Consider the following 19,650-nt stretch of genomic DNA (forward strand, 5'->3'; position numbering starts at 1 on the left):
GCAACTTCTAGTAAAGTTAAGAAATTGTATTAGGTTTCGATGGTCTAAGATTGCTTTGTCAAATGGGTTGGTGATCCTCCGAGATTTTTAAAAAACATGTTGAAAGGACTTGTGTTGGTCCGGGGTGACACTTAAAGTATGGTATGGTATGGTGACGTGGCAAAGAGTAAATGGGATGGGGGAAGGGCCTAGGAAGGCCCAACATCTCAAAGTTAGGCCCAAAGCCCAATCCATTAAAATTGAATATTTTTGGTGGGCTATGTTCAACAATTAACGGTGAAAATGATAAATTATTGTTAAATAACACAATAATTTCATAAAATTAAAATTAGATAGAGAGATAATTATCACAGTATAAAACCATATTCGACTAAAGTTCGAGATGCAAGGTCAACCTTAACTTTTTCATGGTCAACCTACTCGAAATTGTCCCAAATGGGTCTGGTTTCGATCCTTTTGAAACTAAGTTCATTCGTCACTCCCAAACTAAATCTTATTTCATGTGTTCACTTTACGACTTAAGCATCGAAAAGAAAACTTAAGGATACTCTAAGAAGAGAACGCTGCTCAATAAAGCTCAATCTTTTCTTTTTCAAAGAGACTTGAGTTGTTTACGGCCCTAAAACTTTCGACCCGAGAGCTTAAAATGATCGGAAAATGATTAAGGCCAGCGGAGAGCTTTCGCTCCATGCTGCTCTAGAATTCATCATCTTACCACTTTCTGTGAAAATCGTTGATAATACACAGCATATATGTGAATGTTTGATTAATCCACCATACCTAAATGGTGTGAAAGTTATCTTATTTATAATCAAATAAATTACAAGGATATAGAAATAGTAATAAATGGAAATAACAATAAAGGGAAAGATACTTATGCTAATAAAGCAAATATTAGATATTTGTCTTATAATAAAATATCAAATATAATATATATGGTAAACTATAATTTATTACTAAATATCCTTAACACCCCACCGCAAGCTGAGCGTCGGATTTGAACGAACGTGAAGCTTGGATCTAAAAAATTCAAAGAGGTTGAGAAACACTTTTCGTCAAGATGTCAACAACCTGGTTCAGAGGAGGCGTAGAGAAACACTTTCTTGGCCATCGAAAATTGCAGAGGGATCGCCACTCAGTGGCGATGATGTCTTGGCTTCGGCGAGAATATGTCTAACTCACGAAGAGGGATTGTCGCTTAGCGACGATGCTGCCTTGGCTCTAGTGAGAATATGTTTAACCCCAAGAAGTAGAAGGGGAAATCTAGAGCAAGGGACAAAGACAATGTTGAAGCCGGAAGAGTAGCCACATTGGGCAAATGAGCCAATTTTGGCGAGAAGGGGGGCGGCAACTTGGTTGGCGAAGAGGCCAGTGCGGCGCCCAGATTCCAAAGGTAAACCTCTGCATAAGGTCGATGGGCTTATCGAGATTCTATATATTTTCAAAGAGAACACTGATGAAGATCCTAAGATTAGGGTTTATGTGAAGGATGAAGGGAAAATTGGAAAGAAAATGAAAGAGGCTATGTTTGGAAAAGGTGAGGTTGTATGTACAAAGTATGACGAAGGATGATTTGGAGGTCAAAAGGGTGGAGCCGAAGAGTAATCAATCGGCTCTGCATGTGGCAGCCATGACGACTGCCCCTGCGGCGTCAAAGCCAGCAGTGGTGGTGGAGAAGAACAGTAGAAGATTTCAAAAGCCATTGAAAAGAAAGGATCCGGGTTGCTAAACCAAAATGGCTCTGATACCATATGAATGTTTGATTAATCCACCATACCTAAATAGTGTGAAAGTTATCTTATTTATAATCAAATAAATTACAAGGATATAGAAACAGTAATAAATATAAATAACAATAAAGGGAAAGATACCTATGGTAATAAGGCAAATATTAGATATTTGCCTTATAATAAAATATCAAATATAATATATATGGTAGACTATAATTTATTACTGAATATCCTTAAGAATATAACTAACCGGACGAAGAAGTCTTTCTCCCTCCCCCTGACTTGTCATATCTTAGTAGAGGCACCTACAACAAGATTTTTTTTTTTAAAATTGGGAACTCACAGATTTTTTAGATTTTGTATACCCATATTTTCCAAACGAAATTAAATAGGTTCAAGAATGAAGACGCTTGAATGCCGAGTTTTCGGTAATCCTGCCCTCATCTTTTTCGTGGTCGTATGTTCACAAAATAATATCATTGTTCCAGATCAAACATTTGTACGATGGAGAGACGTCTAAGACATATTTGGAAGTTATTATGGGCGGAGATGATAATAAACAAACATTATCTATGAGCTTCATACATCAAACAGAAAGACGGACGCCTCTAAGTAAATAAATGAACCAAAATCACATTTAAATTAGAGTGATCATAACGATAGATTGATTAAGAAAAACTTAAAAGAATTGAACTACTTATACCAATCATGTGTACCTTTCTTTTCAGTAACTCAACCATAAGAACTTCATTGTATGTTGGATGATCTCTTATAAATTTTTCTAAAAGATAAAACATGTTGAATAACTCGTGTTAATCTATGAAAAGTGGAAGGAACAAGGAAGATTACACTGTACAAAGGAAACCAGCTTGTGAAAAAAGCTTGGATGAAGGGCTGATGGAATCCACTGCTGTAGTTCTGTCCAAAAGCAGCTCCTTAGCTTCTCCATAAATGTTAAAATCTCATCTCCATTATTTAAAAAAAAAACAAAAAAACAAAAAAACAACAAAAATTCCAAAATTAAAAGAGAGAAAAAGAAGATAACTTCACTCGAAGAAACCAATGATTCTTCACCCAAAAAAAAAAAAAAACTTGCATTTAAAACTTGCACCCCCTTCAGCTTGCTTCAAACCCATAAACAAAAAAATAGGAAGAAAAAATGAGAACAAAAATCTGGGTTTTGGAGATCCTCCTTCTACTCCAACATTTCTTTCTGGGTATGTTTTTTTTCTAATCAAAATCTCATCTTTATCTGAAACAGAGCATGGGTCTTGTAACGGCCTCTGTTTTTGCAGCCGAATATTGACTCTCAAGTGTTGTGGGTTTTGTTAGGGGAGGTGACAGCGGCGGCGGCGGCGGCGGGTGTGCCAGTGACGAGGACGTGGACGCCGTCGGAAGGGAACGCGACGGGTGCAGAGGGGGGTTCGTGGTGCGTGGCGAAGCCTGGAGTTTCGCAGATCGATCTGCAGAATGCGCTGGATTGGGCGTGTGGATTGGGGAAAGCGGATTGCCGAGCCATTCAAAAGGGGGGCCCTTGCTATCAACCCGACACGCTCTTGTCTCATGCTTCTTATGCATTCAATCGCTTCTATAAACAGAATGCCAACTCCGATATGGCTTGCAATTTCGGTGGCTCTGCCACTTTGACTAATAAAGATCCAAGTAATATCTCTCTCTTTATGTTTAACATTGGCTTTGCTGGGTTATAGACGTGTTTATTAGAGAGGAGTTTTCACACCATTATAAATGAATGTTTCATTCCCTCTCTAGCTCACGTTGAATCTCATAATCCATCCCTTTGGGGGTCAGCATCCTCACTCGCACACTACCTCGTGTCTAGCTCTACTGATGTGTAATCTCACAATCCACTCGTGTAGGGGTCTAGTGTCCTCATTAGCACACCACCCTGTGTCTTGCTCTGATAGCATTTGTAACAGCCCCAAATCCACCGCCAGTAGATATTGTCTATTTTCGCCCCTTACGTGTCTTAAACCTTACTGTTTTCTCACACCCTTATAAAGAATGGATTTTTTTTGTTTTGTTTGTACAGGTTATGGAAAATGTGACTATTCAGCATCGAGGTAATAATAATAATGATAATTAATTAACTAATTATTATTTTAAAATGAAGTGTAAAATAATAATGAGGGTTTGTTTATAATTATTTGAGTTGAAGCAGGTCAGCATCTGGAGAAGGGAAGAAGAAGAGTGGAAGGCGTCTAGACAAGATTTGTGGGATTTTGGTGGTTATTCTTAATTTGTATTTAGGGAGCTAATAATAAAGGTACTTAGGGGTTAAGTATGATTAATTAAGTTAATTAAGGGAGGACAGGTGGTGAAAGCAGACAACATTAGTTAATTGTAAATTTTCTTTTTATTTTTATTCTTCTCTTTGTCTATGGTTTAGGAATCCTCTCTCTCTCTCTCTCTCTCTCTCTCTCTCTACCATTTTCAACATTATTCTCATTTTTTTTCTTTTTTTTTTTCTTTTTCTTTCTTTTATATATATAATATATATATAATTTAGAGTGTTATTTTTAGCCCATTAAATTATTTTTTTAATTTTCTTGGCTGAATATTTAAAAGTGGCTTTGAATATACTAAGAAAAACTTTTTTTTTTTTTTTAAAGATGCAATTTTTATAAAATTTCAATAATATCTCTAAATTTTTAAAAGAAAATAGTGTTCCCGTTAGTTTTGAATAAAAATTACTAATATTAGTTTAAAATATATTCTTGAATTTTTATTTAGAAGTGTTTTAAAAATACCTTTAAATTTTTAAAAGAGTTTCAAAAATACTCTTTTAATTTTTAAAATATTTAAAAAAAACTCTTTTAACTTTGGAGATTATTTCAAAAATACTTAAAACTTTTTTAAAAAATTAAAAAATATCATTGCTATTAGTATCATGTTTCAAAAATACAATGAGCTTTTAAAATAATATTAAAAAGTTTGGAAATAATCTATAAGACGCTCGTTGTTCATATATTAACGATAAAAAAAATTTAAAATGTTTTTTTTCAAATTATTTTATGTTGTTTTTTAAAATTAATGAATATTTTTTAAATATAGCACAAAGACTAAGGTAATATTGTTATTTTAAAATTTTAAAAATAAGTTCAACGTGTTTTTTGCAATTTTTTTTAATTTTTTTTAAAAAATTAAGAATTTAATGAAACTTTGGGTAATTTTTAAAAAACTTTTAAATCTTTAAAAAATTTAAAATATTTTTTAAACACAGTATTAATAATTCCTATCCAAAACTATTTGATTTTATAGAAGAATATATTAATTTTTATTTGAAGTTTAATGTATAGTTTTAATCTTTGATTAATTTCATACGGTTTAAATTGGATTTTGTTAATCTAAATTATTTATAAATAAAAAATTAAAATTAGAAGGAAAATTTTGAGATTTGAGGTGGAAAAAGTAGGTAAAAAGTAGAAGCTGCAATTTTAGGATGAAATGGATAAACATTAAAAATAAAAAATAAAAAATAAAAAAATAAAAAATAAAAAAATAAAAAAATAAAAAAAAACATCTGTCAAAGGTCAATCCCCTTTCTTCCCCCGTAACCTCCCTCCTCCTTCTCCACCTCAGAGCTTCAGAAAATTTCTCCACAAAACCCTAATCTTCACTCTGTCATATCCCCTTTCTTCCCCCAAAAACCAGAACCAAACCAAGAAATCAGCCACTCCAAATCCAAATCCAATTCCAATTCCAAATCCAAATCCAAATCCAAGCTTGAATGAATCATTCCCAATCCCTCCTCCATGCAATTGTTCCTCTGTTCCTGTTCTTCTTCCACTTCCAGCCATGTCGTTTAGCCGCTCAATGCGCTCCCAATCCCTCTCTAATCCCCCTCCATTAGCCGAGAAAATCACCGAAGAACCAATCACCACCAAAACCGCTCAGAGCACCGTCACCTGTTTCTACCAGGCCAACATCGCCGGATTCTGGCGCAACGTCACCGTTCTATGGTGCAAGAATCTCATGAACCACACCTTAAACGTCACCATCCATAGTCTCCGAGGCGATTTCCATTGCAATTACAAAATCGACGTTAAGCCTTGGAACTTCTGGAGCAAAAAGGGCTACAAATCCCTAGATTTAGACGGATGTCAAATCGACATTTATTGGGATGTCCGCTCCGCCAAATTCTCCTCCGGACCTGAACCTTACTCCGATTTCTACGTCGCCTTAGTCGCCGAAGAGGAAGTCGTCTTGCTCTTAGGCGATTACAAGAAGAAAGCCTACAAAAGAACCAAATCCAGACCTGCGCTCGTTGAAGCGTTCTTGATTTACAAAAAGGAAAACGTGTTCGCTAAGAAATGCTTTTCCACTAGGGCTAGATTCGACGATCGCCGTAAGGAATGCGATATTGTCGTCGAGATTTCCTCCTCCGGCGCTAAAGATCCCGAGATGTGGATCAGCATCGACGGCATCGTTCTGGTTCAGGTCAAGAATTTGCAGTGGAAATTTCGCGGCAATCAAACGGTTGTCGTCAACCAGCGATCGGTTCAGGTCCTCTGGGACGTCCACGATTGGCTTTTCACCAATCCGGGTACGGGTCACGGATTGTTCATTTTCAAACCCGCCCCACCGGAATCCGAGAGCGACATGGAAGGTAGCGGCAGCGGCGGCGGCGGCGGCGGCGGCGGCTTGGAGCCGAGCGACGACGGCAGTATTTACTACTCGACTCGGAGCATGAATTCGTCTCACCAGTCCGAGTTCTGCCTTTTCCTTTATGCGTGGAAATTGGAATAATTTAAATAATAATTACATTAATTAATTCCAAAACTAGCCTATTAATTAATTAATTAATTAATTAATTAATTGATTCATTCATTCATTTAATTATACCGTGCATGTCACGTGCCTTCTACATAGTACACATGTATGTATGTATTGATTGACCATGCATCATGACAGTTGACAATGTATCTGGAGCGTTTGGTTTCGTGGATTAGATTCATATGTAATCCAATTTATCTTATTTAATGTGTAGAAATTTATTTAAATTATGACGTCATTAATTTCATTAATAATTAAACCTTGTTACACAAAATCAACTTATATTATAATATCCCTAAACTTTAGAATATATATTAATTATGTTTTTAGTCTCTTGATTAGTGGTTTTATTACTCGTGTGTAATGCTTGATTTATCTATATTTGTAAAAGATTACCTTCGTTGGTATAAATTTACGAAGGTGTTGTAATTTAGTCCTTCAATATTTTAAAAATACGTGAATTGGTTCTAGGTTTCTTGTCATTGTTTTCTCAGCTCGTGTTAAGTCATCTTTTGGATAACCAATTCATAGCCACCCACATGCCCAAACGCGTGTCAAAGGTCTAGTGGCTTTCGCAACCTTTGCAAGCTTAGTCGATTGATTACTTTATATTATCACACGTTTTGTTTGTTTGACTCAACCTCTTTGACATTTATCTCACTAGCCTAGGGTTGAGTGGCTTCGTTATAAGGCAATTTGGAGCCCTTGCAGACTTAGTCGATTAATTTAAGGCAGTACGGAGCAATGGTAGAGATAAGAAAGTTTTCAAGGGTCGCTCTTTCATTCTCGATAATAAAAAATATTTAAGTCGAACAACAAGTAGAATGCTAAGTAATGCTAGTATGAGGTGCTTGACAGTCTAGGGAAGCGATAGTCCTAATCACAAAGGTCTCCTAAACGATAAGTGTCATTGCCAAGCATGGTCATATTGTACGATCCTTCCTAGGTTGGCCTGAGGGCTCACCTAGTCTACTTGCACGTTGTGACAATGACCTTCTAAAAGATGAAACCCTTATCTTAAATCTTTGTAGCTTTATGTAAGCATTGTAGTAACGTACTACCTGGCTCTTGTACTTAGTTGCGTAGAATTGAGTACCTTGGGAGTAACAATCCAAGAAGATCAATACCCCAACTATGCGGAGACCACGCATGTGCTCAGTGAGTCAAGAGTTTGTCGAGGTATGTTGGCAAAGCACCGATGCTTGTAACATTTCCACTTGAATGCCTTCTAGTTGTTGTCCAATATTAACCAATAATACTCTTGTCAAATGATCTTATGAGCCAATGCACGACCTCCCAACTCGTTACCACAAAAGCCTTGTCGACCTCTCGCATTGGAGAGCCAACCTTCCTCGGGTCGAAGCAATGGAGAAGGATAGGAAAACCCTAATTGCATTAGAGTAGAAACTACTCCATATATATATCCATTTTCTTTGGATTGTATTTAAAATCGACTCAAAATCACCTAAATAAAAATTATTATTCTCTAAATAAGTAGATAAAATATAAAAAGTGCAAAAATTTAATAAAAAAATATTACTATTTAAACGAAAATGAAGATATAGAACTATATAACAATGATCAAGACGACGGAGTAACGATTCAAATTTTTGTTTAAGTCAGACGATTTTAGCCCTCAAATATGGTTAAAAATTATATATATATATATATATATATATATATATATATATATAAACCTTCTTTTTCCGTATGATTTCATTGATGACAACTTAATTTGTTAGTTCTTATATACTTTTTCTTTTGGTTCTTTCTTCTCGCCTGAAACCTCTGATCGCTGATTTGGTAGTTACTTCTTCTGTAGGCGTCGGCTGAGCCGTCCGGCCATTTTCTCTGTAACGCACAATAAAGAGCCATTATCGAGCGGCAACTGTTAGGTAGGGTTTTGGCCTACGGAACAATCGCAACCTTCATAGGTTAAAGATGAGTGTCTGGAACTATGTCGTCACCGCTCACAAACCTACCAACGTCACTCACTCCTGCGTCGGCAACTTCACCGGCCCCCAGGAGCTCAACCTCATTATAGCGTATGCCTCCTTTTCTCTACTTTCACCGTCTCTAATTCATACTCATACGGTTCTTTTTGAAGGGCTTGAATTGGATCACATGTTCTGTTTGTATGTTCTTATCTTAATCTGTTGATTCTATCGTACCAAGTTCGATTTTTTTTTTTTTGGTCAGTTGAGTTTTTTTTTTTGTGCGGATAGTCGAAATAGGAGCTAGGGTTTATGCAGATCATATGGAAATTGGTAATAAACCAAGCTAGTCGGAAATATGTTTTTTTTTTTTTTTTCCACGAGTTAGGGTTTATGCTTCTCAAATTGGGCCCAACAAGTTTAGAAATTCAGTTTCTTACTCTCTAGGCTTCTTAATTTCCGCTAATACTCGTTTGTTCGTCATTATGTACAATGAATTCCTTCTCCATTTGGCCCGGTCTATGGTTTCCTGGTTTATTTTTGGTATGTACACGGTAGACTTTTTGTGTGTTTGGGTTTCTTCGGTTTAATAATTCAATTTTCAGAATGAAACAACTACCATAGATGCTTCAGATTGGCCGGGGTTCATGTTATTTGATTTCATTGTCGTATAAGGCTTTCTTATTGTCGTTGTGACTTACTTTAAGAATGAAATGCGATGCGGATTAAGTTATACACACCTAAATTTTGGTCTCAGGAAATGTACCCGCATAGAAATTCATTTGCTTACTGCTCAAGGCCTGCAGGTATCACCCTTCTTTCTCTTGCTTCTTTAACGATTCAATTATAGGGAACTGAAGATTTTTCAATTTCAAGAGTTTCAGTTTTTCTTTTTCTCCTTTTGGCTTTGAATTTTTGATTCCTAAAACTTTTATTTATGATATGCTCATTTATCTTAGTTTGAAGTTGAAATAAGTTATGTCAATTGATATGAAACGATATAGTCCATATAAGTTTATATCTACGTCAAGTTATCAATAGTTATTGCCCATTTTGAACCATGAAACTGCCACCTACTTCATTTGGTTAGTAATGGTACGAAGTTTTCGATATTGTATAAAACTTTTCATACTTCATGTGACAAATACAAGGGTCATATGAAAGAAAGAAATGATTTATCAATTTTTCTGAGTTACTCACCACAAGTGCAAGGATTGAAAGCTCTGAATGAATACTATTTTGAAGTTGTGTACCTTGGTTTGGTCACATGGTCCATCCTCACTAGCTGCATCTTCTCTGCAGCCTATGTTGGATGTTCCAATATACGGGAGGATTGCAACACTGGAACTTTTTCGCCCACACGTGAGCTATATCTTTTCCAAGCCCTGATTATCAATATTCAATGTACATTTCCTTTTTTCTTTTTTTCTTTTTTTTTTTTTTTGTGACTTTCTTTTCCATGTATTAAATAGGGGGAAGCACAAGATTTTCTTTTCATAGCAACTGAGCGGTACAAGTTCTGTGTTCTTCAATGGGATACCGAGAGTTCGGAGCTTATTACAAGGTTCAAGTACTTCTATAGTTGTTTTTCCCCATCCTCCCCCCTTTATTCTTCCTTTAATGTGATTGTATTTATTCTAGTTTTTGTAAATTAGTTTCATGTTTTTTTCATTATCTTCTTTTCATGCGAGTCCGTTTGTTTAAACTATAAAAAAACCTAAAGAGCATGTTGCTTTCCTATTTACATTTCTTTCATTTTGTGAAGTGGGATTTAAGAAGTTCTGCAAGTTTTGGATGTGTCTAATAATTAATAAAGACTCTCGTATCTCTGATTATTAAATGTCTTTTGAGTTATTTATTTAGTTATTTTAAATAATAGATTGAAATTGCATCCTACCAAAAAGATTTTATTTTTTGTATAATTGATCAGAATATTACTTCCGTGGATATAGGCCTAATCCATTGATCCTTGAAGAAAGTTAGAATATGAGTAATAGGCCTAAAATGAAATTTTAATTTTCTACTTGCTCAATAAAATTTATTAAACTTGGATTGTTGTATATGTAATATGCTTCAAAGTGTTCTATCTTTACAATTTTTTTGGCATGTCTGGCAGGGCAATGGGGGACGTCTCAGATCGCATTGGGCGTCCTACTGACAGTGGTCAGGTACCTCCAGTCTAGGATTCATTTCAAACTGTTGCTCATTTGTTTTGTCATGTTTTCTAATTTATTAGTTTTTTCTTTACAAGTTTATAGTATTTCAACACAGTTCAGAACATGTGAAGAGTTTCTTTCATGTTTTGGTTATGGTTTTTCTTTCATCTGCAGATTGGTATTATAGACCCAGACTGTAGATTGATTGGACTTCATTTATATGATGGCTTGTTCAAGGTGTGTAATTTTAATAGATGTCAATGAGATATCCTTGTCTTTTATTTGTGTTGGGACTTTTCAAATAAACACTCAACATAGTTTTCAATTTCCAAATACCTGTTATGTTCTGGCTTTTCACGAAATACTCACCATGGCTTTCAAATATCTGTTACACTTTGACCACTTTGGATTATGAACAAAGTCATCTGTTCTTTTGCCAGGTAATTCCTTTTGACAATAAAGGACAGCTCAAAGAAGCATTTAACATTAGGTACTCAATTTAGATTACTGGCCTTGGGTTAATTATGAAATTTCCTTCAAATAAAATCAAGACATTCCTGGGGGGGAGGCGGTTATTTTTTGCCATTATTTTCTCTACATCTGCCATCTATTCCTGTTTTGTGCAACTTATTATTTATGAAATAACTAGTGATAGTTGTGTGATAATTTGTTACGTTTCTTGTTTATTTATTTTGTTAGTTGGTAAGGTAAGGTTTTGTTGTCTTGATTCATTTGGCTACTGCTTATTCTTTTGTGGCTATTTATTTCAGGCTTGAGGAACTTCAAGTTTTGGATATCAAGTTTCTTTATGGTTGTTCAAGGCCTACAATTGTAGTTCTTTACCAGGTATCTATTCTACCTTTCTCATCTCCCTTATAACAGAGGTAATGGATTAAATTTTTTTTTTCTATTCAGTTTTCTCTCTCTCTATCTCTACATGTATACTATGAATTGAAGATAACACAACGTTAGTAGAAAAAATTTGCAGGTATATAATGCTGTTTGGGATGAAAGTGGTTGAAATATTTTCATGTCTTGGTTGGTTGGTTTTAATTATTGCACAATGCAAAACACATCTTGAACAAGCCTGCGTGTGGTATGATGCTGGCTGTGATGGGTGAGATTTGTAAAATCATTTCCTAAGGGGACGTTTATGGTCTTCTGTTGTTTCTGTCATAATTTGAGTGAACAGTCTACTTGAAGAACTCGGTGTGATAGGCGCAATAAAGAGGCAGCTTCTTTTTTTTTTTTTTTTTTTTTTTTTTTTTTTTTTTTTTTTTTTTTTTTTTTTTTTTTTTNTTACATATTTTATCCACATGTTCTAATGTACCTTGGCAAGATTTTGTGGTGCTTACTGTTCTTTTTTATGTTTTCAGGATAACAAAGATGCTAGGCATGTTAAAACCTATGAGGTTGTTCTAAAGGATAAGGATTTTGTTGAAGGTCCATGGTCCCAGAACAATCTCGATAATGGGGCTGCTGTCCTGATACCTGTGCCTCCACCACTGTGTGGTGTCATCATTATTGGAGAGGAGACAATTGTTTACTGCAGTGCCACAGCATTTAAAGCAATACCTATTAGACCTGTATGCTGTTGCTAAAATTTATTAGTATTTTAGATATCTAATACTAAATCTCTGTAGTTCTAAGCTGTGACTTTTGATACCTTTTTTCCTTGACCTACTTTCTTATAAGTTTTTCACTTCTAGTCCATCACCAGAGCATATGGAAGGGTTGATGCTGATGGTTCAAGGTACTTGCTTGGTGATCATGCTGGTCTACTTCACCTTCTTGTCATAACTCATGAAAAAGAAAGGTAACTAATCCTTATTCAAAGTTTCATGGCGTTTTCGTGACATCCTTAATTGTTCAAAGTTTCATGTTTGTTTCTGTGGATCTTGACCTTTCCATTTGTATCTATTTGTAGGGTTACTGGACTTAAGATTGAATTGTTGGGGGAAACATCTATTGCCTCTACCATATCATATCTTGATAACGCTTTTGTATATATTGGGTCAAGCTATGGGGATTCTCAGGTATGGTAGACATAAATGTATCTATCAACCTTCTCTAGTGTAAATTTTGGTAAAACTATTCTTATAGATTTTGCTCTAAATTCTTGACTCATCATCACTTTTTAACTAGAATATTTTCATGTTATGGGATGTTGCCCAACATAGGTCGGTGCTACCTCCGAATTTGATAGGAATGTATACAACTGATTGACTGAGAATGCATACAGGGATTGATATGATGTATCCATCTCAGTTATATACAGTTCGATAGTTTTTTGGCATAGCGCACATTGAAATGGGTAATTAGTTTGGGTTGTTGGATAGATGATAACATATTTTTGTGTGATGGTGCAAATGCAGCTTGTTAAGCTAAATGTACAACCTGATGCCAAAGGATCATATGTAGAAGTTTTGGAGAGGTATGTCAACTTGGGGCCTATTGTTGATTTTTGTGTGGTAGACCTTGAGAGGCAAGGCCAAGGTCAGGTTGTAACCTGCTCTGGTGCTTATAAGGACGGTTCTCTTCGTGTAGTTCGCAACGGAATTGGAATTAACGAACAGGTTTGCCAATTTTATCAGTTATGTTAATGTTTGTGATAAATCTTCATTCAATCCATACAAATTTCTCTGTTTCATGTCACGAAAATCCAGATGGATGTCATGTGATAATTATGTGTGGCCTTTGTAGGCATCTGTGGAACTTCAAGGAATAAAAGGAATGTGGTCATTGAGATCTTCTACTGATGATCCATTTGATACATTTCTCGTTGTAAGCTTTATCAGTGAAACTAGAATTTTGGCAATGAATCTTGAGGATGAATTGGAGGAAACAGAGATAGAAGGTTTCAACTCCCAAGTGCAGACACTGTTCTGCCATGATGCATTATTTAATCAACTTGTTCAGGTAAATTTTTTCTCTGAGTAACTAAAGAATTGACTAAACTGGCAATTTTTCATTAAAAATTACTTGGTTAGGTGTTATACATGGATTTCTTTAATCACTGTTTCTAATAGGTGCATGTTGAAACCCCTGTCCCTGGCCTATACTCCAAGTCATCTCTCGTCTGAACAAAATCTGGTGGGGACAGGGTCTGGAATGCCTTGCGGTGTTCTTTTTTAAATTAAAATTCTAATCAAGCTGAAAGACGTTTTACTTAGGTTGTGATTCAATGTCATGTGGTAAGACGAACATATATTTTGTTAGTTTCCTGTAATTATGACATTAAAACTGACAATATTTTATAAATTTGTGATTGGAGGCAGGAATGGGTCAATGTCTAAAAAACAATTCCTCTTGACTCTTAGCTCATCAGGCCTACATAATCCTAATTGGAAATTGATTATGTCTGTCACTTTTATTTACATACTTACCCAGATATATTTCTCATGGTTGGTCATTCTTCATTGCCGTTTTAATGGTGTATGCAATGATGAATCCAGCTGATGGTCAAAATTGGTTCTTTCCCATGTATCATCTAAATTCTATCATATTGCTTTCTTAGATGTTGGATTTTTTTTCCTCAATCACTGAAGTTTGAACTTGAGATATCTGCTAATTACAAGCAAATGCTATGTCAGGTTACTTCAAGTTCTGTAAGATTAGTTAGTTCTACCACTAGAGAACTTCGCAATGAATGGAATGCACCATCTAACTACTCAATCAATGTTGCCACTGCTAATGCTTCCCAGGTGTGTTAATTTATTTTTGTCACTTTAATTAAGTCATTTCTCTTTATGCTTGAATGAATTTTGTGGAAGTGTTGCACAAGCCGTTTTGCTGTTCCCCTTTATGCCTCAACTTTGGATAGCTATTTAAGGGAAAAATCATTATTACAAAATAGAAACTCAGAGAAACTTTTGTGGTCGACGAGTTATGAAAGTCCTTCATTTTGGGCTTTTGACATCTCAACTTCCCAGTTACAAGAACAAATATACAGAGAGGCTTGTCAGGAATAGTGATTTTTAGATTACATCATTTTCATCGATATGCTTTTTACCATCTTCTTTTGGATTACATTTGTTGAAGCATGTTCAAATTTAGATTCTTAGCAAAATATTTAAAGTTGTGCAAGCTAGTACAATATGAGAACCATCAGCAAAACGATCCTTCTTCTAGGTATGCATTTTAACTCTTAAAAATTGTACATATCTATCTCGCACATGTTTCTATCTTTTAATACTATGTTTTCTAATATTAAGTCTTGTCATTTATAGAAAAGGTGATTAATGATTTCTTATCTCTTAAACACCAGGTTTTATTGGCAACAGGCGGTGGTGTTTTAGTTCATTTAGAAATTTGCGACGGATTATTGGTTGAAAAGAAACATATACAGTTAGAGCATGAGATTTCCTGTCTCGACATCAACCCAATTGGTGACAACCCAAATTATAGTCAGCTTGCTGCAGTTGGAATGTGGACAGATATAAGTGTCAGAATATTTTCGCTACCTGACCTGAATCTCCTTACAAAGGAACATTTGGGAGGAGAGATAATACCTCGTTCAGTTCTTCTTTGTACTTTTGAAGGGGTATGTGTGCTTACTCTTCCCTTGTTTCTACCTTGGTTTATTTGGTTTGGTTAGGTCAAATCTGCTTCTGTAATGTGAATGATTATTATAATGGACGAGTTGTTGTGGGATGGAAGAAGATTCATGCTCTTGATGTATTCCGAAACTTATTATGGAATCGTGTCACCTACTTTTTGGCCGGAGGGAATTTTATTTCTTTAGATTTTATCCTGTGTTAATTGAAGATTTTGTATTATCAAGTCTTGCCTATGCTAACTAAAAACCCATGTTATCCAATAATTTTTTGACGTTTACGACCTAACTTGAATTGGATCTATTCATTATGTTGAACACTATCCTCGAGCTCTAAGGAAATAACTTGCGGACTTGCTTACTTTCTGTTTATGAAGTTTGTGTGTCATTTTGTTTTCAGATATCTTACTTGCTGTGCGCTCTTGGAGATGGTCATCTGTTGAACTTTATATTGAACACAAATTCAAATGCTTGTGAGCTAATGGACAGGAAAAAGGTTTCTCTTGGAACCCAACCTATAACACTCCGTACCTTTTCGTCCAAGAATGCTACACATGTATTTGCTGCATCAGATAGACCTACAGTCATTTATAGCAGTAACAAGAAACTACTTTACAGCAATGTTAATCTGAAGGAAGTTAGCCATATGTGTCCTTTCAACTCTGCTGCTTTTCCTGACAGGTACTTCTTGGTTGTGTTGTTTGCTGAAGAATTTCAGTCTCTGTATGTAGGGCTCTCAAGTTTCAGAATCTGTCTCTAAAATTTTATGAACTTGTTTGTAATTTTGTTTAAAAGTAATACGATGTGTAGAAATAAGTTCGAGGATTGTCGGTTAATGCCTTTTTGTCCCAACTATTCTTGTTTTGGTTATCAGCCTTGCAATTGCAAAAGAAGGGGAACTCACAATCGGCACCATCGATGATATTCAAAAGCTTCATATCCGCTCTATCCCGCTTGGGGAGCATGCACGCCGTATTTGCCATCAGGAGCAGTCCAGAACATTTGCTATTTGCAGTCTGAGATATAACCAATCGGGCACCGAAGACACTGAAATGCATTTTATTCGCTTATTAGATGACCAAACCTTTGAGTCCATCTCAACCTATGCACTTGACACTTATGAGTATGGGTGTTCTATTCTTAGTTGCTCATTCTCAGACGATAGTAATGTGTATTACTGTGTTGGAACTGCATATGTTATGCCGGAAGAAAACGAACCAACCAAGGTATTAGCACGGGCTGTATATTTTAAAACCTGAGAGTAGGAGCTTTATATCTATTCTAATCTCTTGTTATCTGTTCTCAATTCCAGGGCCGGATATTGGTGTTTGTTGTGGAGGAAGGTAAGCTACAGCTTATTGCTGAGAAGGAAACCAAGGGATCTGTTTATTCCTTGAATGCTTTCAATGGAAAGTTGCTGGCTGCTATTAACCAAAAAATTCAATTATACAAATGGACACTTCGAGATGACGGTACTCGTGAGTTACAATCTGAATGTGGGCACCATGGACACATACTTGCTCTCTATGTGCAAACTCGTGGCGATTTCATTGTTGTCGGAGATTTGATGAAGTCCATATCCCTGTTAATCTACAAGGTTAGACACTATCCCGTAACTCGTGCTCGTCTTCAATTTAGCTGCAAGAACAAAAGAGAAGCATAAATTTGGTAGCTTTATTTGTTTGTGTAATTCTGAATGCTGATTGTTGTTACTTCTGCACCAGCATGAGGAAGGTGCTATTGAGGAGAGAGCTCGTGACTACAATGCAAATTGGATGTCAGCAGTTGAAATTCTCGACGACGACATTTACCTCGGTGCTGAAAATTACTTCAACCTCTTCACTGTTCGAAAGAACAGCGAAGGAGCAACTGACGAGGAGCGCAGCCGCCTAGAGGTGGTTGGTGAATACCACCTTGGTGAATTTGTTAACCGGTTCCGACATGGCTCTCTTGTAATGCGCTTACCAGATTCCGAAGTGGGTCAGATTCCAACCGTTATTTTTGGCTCTGTCAATGGCGTAATTGGGGTCATCGCTTCACTACCTCGCGAGCAATACGTGTTCTTGGAGAAACTCCAATCCATCTTGAGGAAAGTGATTAAGGGTGTGGGAGGACTAAGCCATGAGCAGTGGAGGTCTTTCAACAACGAGAAGAGAACTGCAGAAGCTAAAAATTTCTTGGACGGAGATCTAATAGAGTCGTTCCTTGACCTCAACCGCAGTAAAATGGAAGATGTGTCTCGGGCAATGGGCGTTTCGGCTGAGGAGCTTTGCAAGAGAGTAGAAGAGTTGACAAGGCTACATTGATTCGAACGGGTCTGCACTTCAAATCAATTTTATTTATTCATTGTTTCTGATCTCCCCAGAATTACACGCTTGGATTTGAGATCACTGTTGGGTTTACCCGTGTTTAGTCTTTTGGTACAAGAATCCTATACTGATGTGCTGTTTATCTTGTTCATCCTTGTTCATAGAGCCGGTTCTTCTGCTCTGCTTTATCCCAAAGCATAGTGTTCAAGATGCTAAAAGACCTTTGGCAACTTCAGTATTGGAATTTATGCAAACTTTATTTTCAATATTTGGTGAAAGCAGCAGCTTTAGTTTGATAACTACCAGCTTTAATGTTCTTGTCTTTGTTTGATGTCCGTTGGACGTGTTGTCTATAGTTGTATACTCATTATAAACCCCTTTTACTTGACTTCATGTTAGATAGAATATTACTATTTTTTTGTTGTGTCAATATAGGAGTGTATGACCGATCATCAAAATTATGTCAAAATTGATATAAAAATATACCAAAACGTATTATAGGGAATGTGACTAATTATATCCATTCTTCTTATTCTTTCTACTCGACATGATATGATATATTCCCTTTTAGCTTATATAACATTCTTTTTATATTCCCTTTTAGCTTATATAACATTCTTTTTAAAACATTTTTCTCACACGAGACTCAAAGTCTTGAGCAGACCAACATTGTTTGCTAAGTCCAAATATCACACATTTCACACAGTTTTGACGCACAATCACTGTCCCGCTATCATGCAACTGCGACACTAGCACATAACCTTTTCAATTTTTTGCATTTTGTCTAAAATGCAAAAAGCTCTCAAATTGTTCTCCGACTTTGGGTTATTAAACTTACTTAAGGCCATAATACAAGAACAAAACCCTATCAAACATGTCTCCGTTTCCTCATTTCAATAATAGGAAACAAATTTAAAGCTCATTCATGTTCTTCAATGGAGATGGGGATTCAATCCATCATCATCATCCCTGGTTTGCTGCTGCAATTCTTGATCGGCATTTTTCAAAAACTGGTCCCAACCACTTCCCGGGCTCGTGTCCAAGTAATCGAATGGAACCGCAGTCTTCAATCCTGGCCTCACCGCCCTCCGGCTCTCGACGATTCTGAAATCAACCTCTTCATTCTGCTCCTCCAATTCCTCCCAATTGAACAGCAATGGAAGTGTGAATGCACCCCATGGATTGAAATCCACTATCTTAACAGCTTCATTTTTCGTCACGTACACATCGAACGTGTAATTCTCCGATTCGAAGCTTGACTTCACATGGTCGATGAAGAATTCTCGGATGACTTCTAGCAGGCTCTCCGTCTTCTCCACTAAAGCAGGATAGAACGTTGTGACCTCACGCTGGGAAATGCCAACCAGGTCCCGATTCCTCACGAAGCAACGAAACTCCATCTCTGGCCGAAGTGACGGGTACCACTTGCGCAGCGCAAGGAAGAATCTCGACGGCCTCGACGACGATTTGTCGGTGCAGGAATCATACGCGTGACAGAGATCATGAACAAGAGAATCAGACGATCGAAGCAAGAGCGCAATCTCACTGAACGAACAGCACTTCAAAGTTCCGGTAGAGCTAATCCACGCAGAGTCTTTCGGTGCGCTCCAGTTCAACTTAGGGAAGACGGAACCGCCAAGAGACAAAATCGACTGTTTAACGTCAGATTCAAGCTCCGGAAACGAAGGAGGAGAAGTCGATTGCTCCGATTCATCATCGGATCCTTGTTTCAACTGGTAATCCTCTTCATCCTCGGGATTAACGACTCTGTTAGGAAGAGCATCCTCGTTGGAGATGGAAAGTGGAAGGAGGAAAGGCCCAGAATCGTCGAGAAGGTACTGAACGAAAGATTCTGGAAGCTCGTGAATTAGGGTTTTGATAGAAAAGGATTTGAATTTTGGATACCATTCTTGAATTTGGCAGCGATTAACTTCTTCTTGCTTCATTTGGTTGCAGCCACACTGGTTTTCAGTTCTTCGCTAGGGCAGACTCGTGGGGAAGACGAACCCCTGCGCTCTCGGAAGCTTTTATACCCCCAAATATATATGCAACCAAGGTTAGTTATTTATTTATTTATTTATTTATAATTATTTAAGAAAAATCATTTATTCTTCGAATTGTAGAGATGTATTAATTAGGGTTGAACTAATAATTATATCCCATAAGAATATC

The 19,650-nt window shown here is 36.5% G+C and overlaps 4 protein-coding genes across 6 annotated transcripts; 3 read left to right on the forward strand and 1 right to left on the reverse strand.

Annotated features, from left to right (window-relative positions):
• Positions 1-2,820: 2,820 nt before the first annotated feature.
• On the forward strand, positions 2,821-4,113 carry LOC111783373 (glucan endo-1,3-beta-glucosidase 13-like). 2 transcript variants are annotated; one of them, XM_023664299.1, is made up of 4 exons: positions 2,821-2,947; positions 3,063-3,392; positions 3,781-3,811; positions 3,907-4,113. In XM_023664299.1, exons 1-4 carry the CDS (start codon positions 2,890-2,892, stop codon positions 4,004-4,006), a joined length of 519 nt encoding a protein of 172 aa, XP_023520067.1. In that variant the 5' UTR covers positions 2,821-2,889; the 3' UTR covers positions 4,007-4,113. The 2 variants fall into 2 exon arrangements, with proteins under 2 accessions (XP_023520067.1, XP_023520068.1); XM_023664300.1 differs by having other exon boundaries at positions 3,910-4,113.
• Positions 4,114-5,255: 1,142 nt separating this feature from the next.
• Positions 5,256-6,724, forward strand: LOC111783374. Its single transcript, XM_023664301.1, has one exon. The coding sequence runs from the start codon at positions 5,547-5,549 to the stop codon at positions 6,495-6,497; it is 951 nt and encodes a 316-aa protein (XP_023520069.1). The 5' UTR covers positions 5,256-5,546; the 3' UTR covers positions 6,498-6,724.
• A 1,520-nt stretch (positions 6,725-8,244) lies between these two features.
• On the forward strand, positions 8,245-17,780 carry LOC111783375 (DNA damage-binding protein 1a). Of its 2 annotated transcripts, XM_023664303.1 has the most exons (20): positions 8,245-8,261; positions 8,347-8,569; positions 9,216-9,264; positions 9,761-9,820; positions 9,931-10,022; positions 10,575-10,626; positions 10,789-10,851; positions 11,055-11,104; positions 11,385-11,460; positions 11,991-12,200; positions 12,324-12,430; positions 12,542-12,650; positions 12,990-13,190; positions 13,318-13,533; positions 14,208-14,318; positions 14,882-15,157; positions 15,570-15,850; positions 16,044-16,395; positions 16,482-16,766; positions 16,894-17,780. In XM_023664303.1, exons 2-20 carry the CDS (start codon positions 8,466-8,468, stop codon positions 17,473-17,475), a joined length of 3,276 nt encoding a protein of 1,091 aa, XP_023520071.1. In that variant the 5' UTR covers positions 8,245-8,261; positions 8,347-8,465; the 3' UTR covers positions 17,476-17,780. The 2 variants fall into 2 exon arrangements, with proteins under 2 accessions (XP_023520071.1, XP_023520070.1); XM_023664302.1 differs by lacking the exon at positions 8,245-8,261 and having other exon boundaries at positions 8,268-8,569.
• Positions 17,781-18,132: 352 nt separating this feature from the next.
• LOC111783377 (cell division cycle protein 123 homolog) lies at positions 18,133-19,502 on the reverse strand. The gene has a single exon (XM_023664304.1). It carries the CDS (start codon positions 19,422-19,424, stop codon positions 18,411-18,413), a length of 1,014 nt encoding a protein of 337 aa, XP_023520072.1. The 5' UTR covers positions 19,425-19,502; the 3' UTR covers positions 18,133-18,410.
• Between the last annotated feature and the right edge of the window lie 148 nt (positions 19,503-19,650).

Source organism: Cucurbita pepo, chromosome LG20 (genome assembly GCF_002806865.2).
Source record: "Cucurbita pepo subsp. pepo cultivar mu-cu-16 chromosome LG20, ASM280686v2, whole genome shotgun sequence".
NCBI classification, from domain to species: domain Eukaryota; kingdom Viridiplantae; phylum Streptophyta; class Magnoliopsida; order Cucurbitales; family Cucurbitaceae; genus Cucurbita; species Cucurbita pepo.

What these genes read in the sequence shown, in the direction of transcription:
- LOC111783377 (XM_023664304.1), bottom strand. Translation starts at nt 19,424, where the DNA reads ATGAAGCAAGAAGAAGTTAATCGCTGCCAAATTCAAGAATGGTATCCA.
- LOC111783374 (XM_023664301.1), top strand. Translation starts at nt 5,547, where the DNA reads ATGTCGTTTAGCCGCTCAATGCGCTCCCAATCCCTCTCTAATCCCCCT.
- LOC111783375 (XM_023664303.1), top strand. Translation starts at nt 8,466, where the DNA reads ATGAGTGTCTGGAACTATGTCGTCACCGCTCACAAACCTACCAACGTC. An exon ending in GTCCTACTGACAGTGGTCAG is followed by an intron (nt 10,627 to 10,788) that starts GTACCTCCAGTC and finishes TTTCATCTGCAG; the next exon opens with ATTGGTATTATAGACCCAGA. An exon ending in TCTGCTGCTTTTCCTGACAG is followed by an intron (nt 15,851 to 16,043) that starts GTACTTCTTGGT and finishes TTTGGTTATCAG; the next exon opens with CCTTGCAATTGCAAAAGAAG.
- LOC111783373 (XM_023664299.1), top strand. Translation starts at nt 2,890, where the DNA reads ATGAGAACAAAAATCTGGGTTTTGGAGATCCTCCTTCTACTCCAACAT. An exon ending in ACTCCAACATTTCTTTCTGG is followed by an intron (nt 2,948 to 3,062) that starts GTATGTTTTTTT and finishes GGGTTTTGTTAG; the next exon opens with GGGAGGTGACAGCGGCGGCG. An exon ending in TTTGACTAATAAAGATCCAA is followed by an intron (nt 3,393 to 3,780) that starts GTAATATCTCTC and finishes TTGTTTGTACAG; the next exon opens with GTTATGGAAAATGTGACTAT.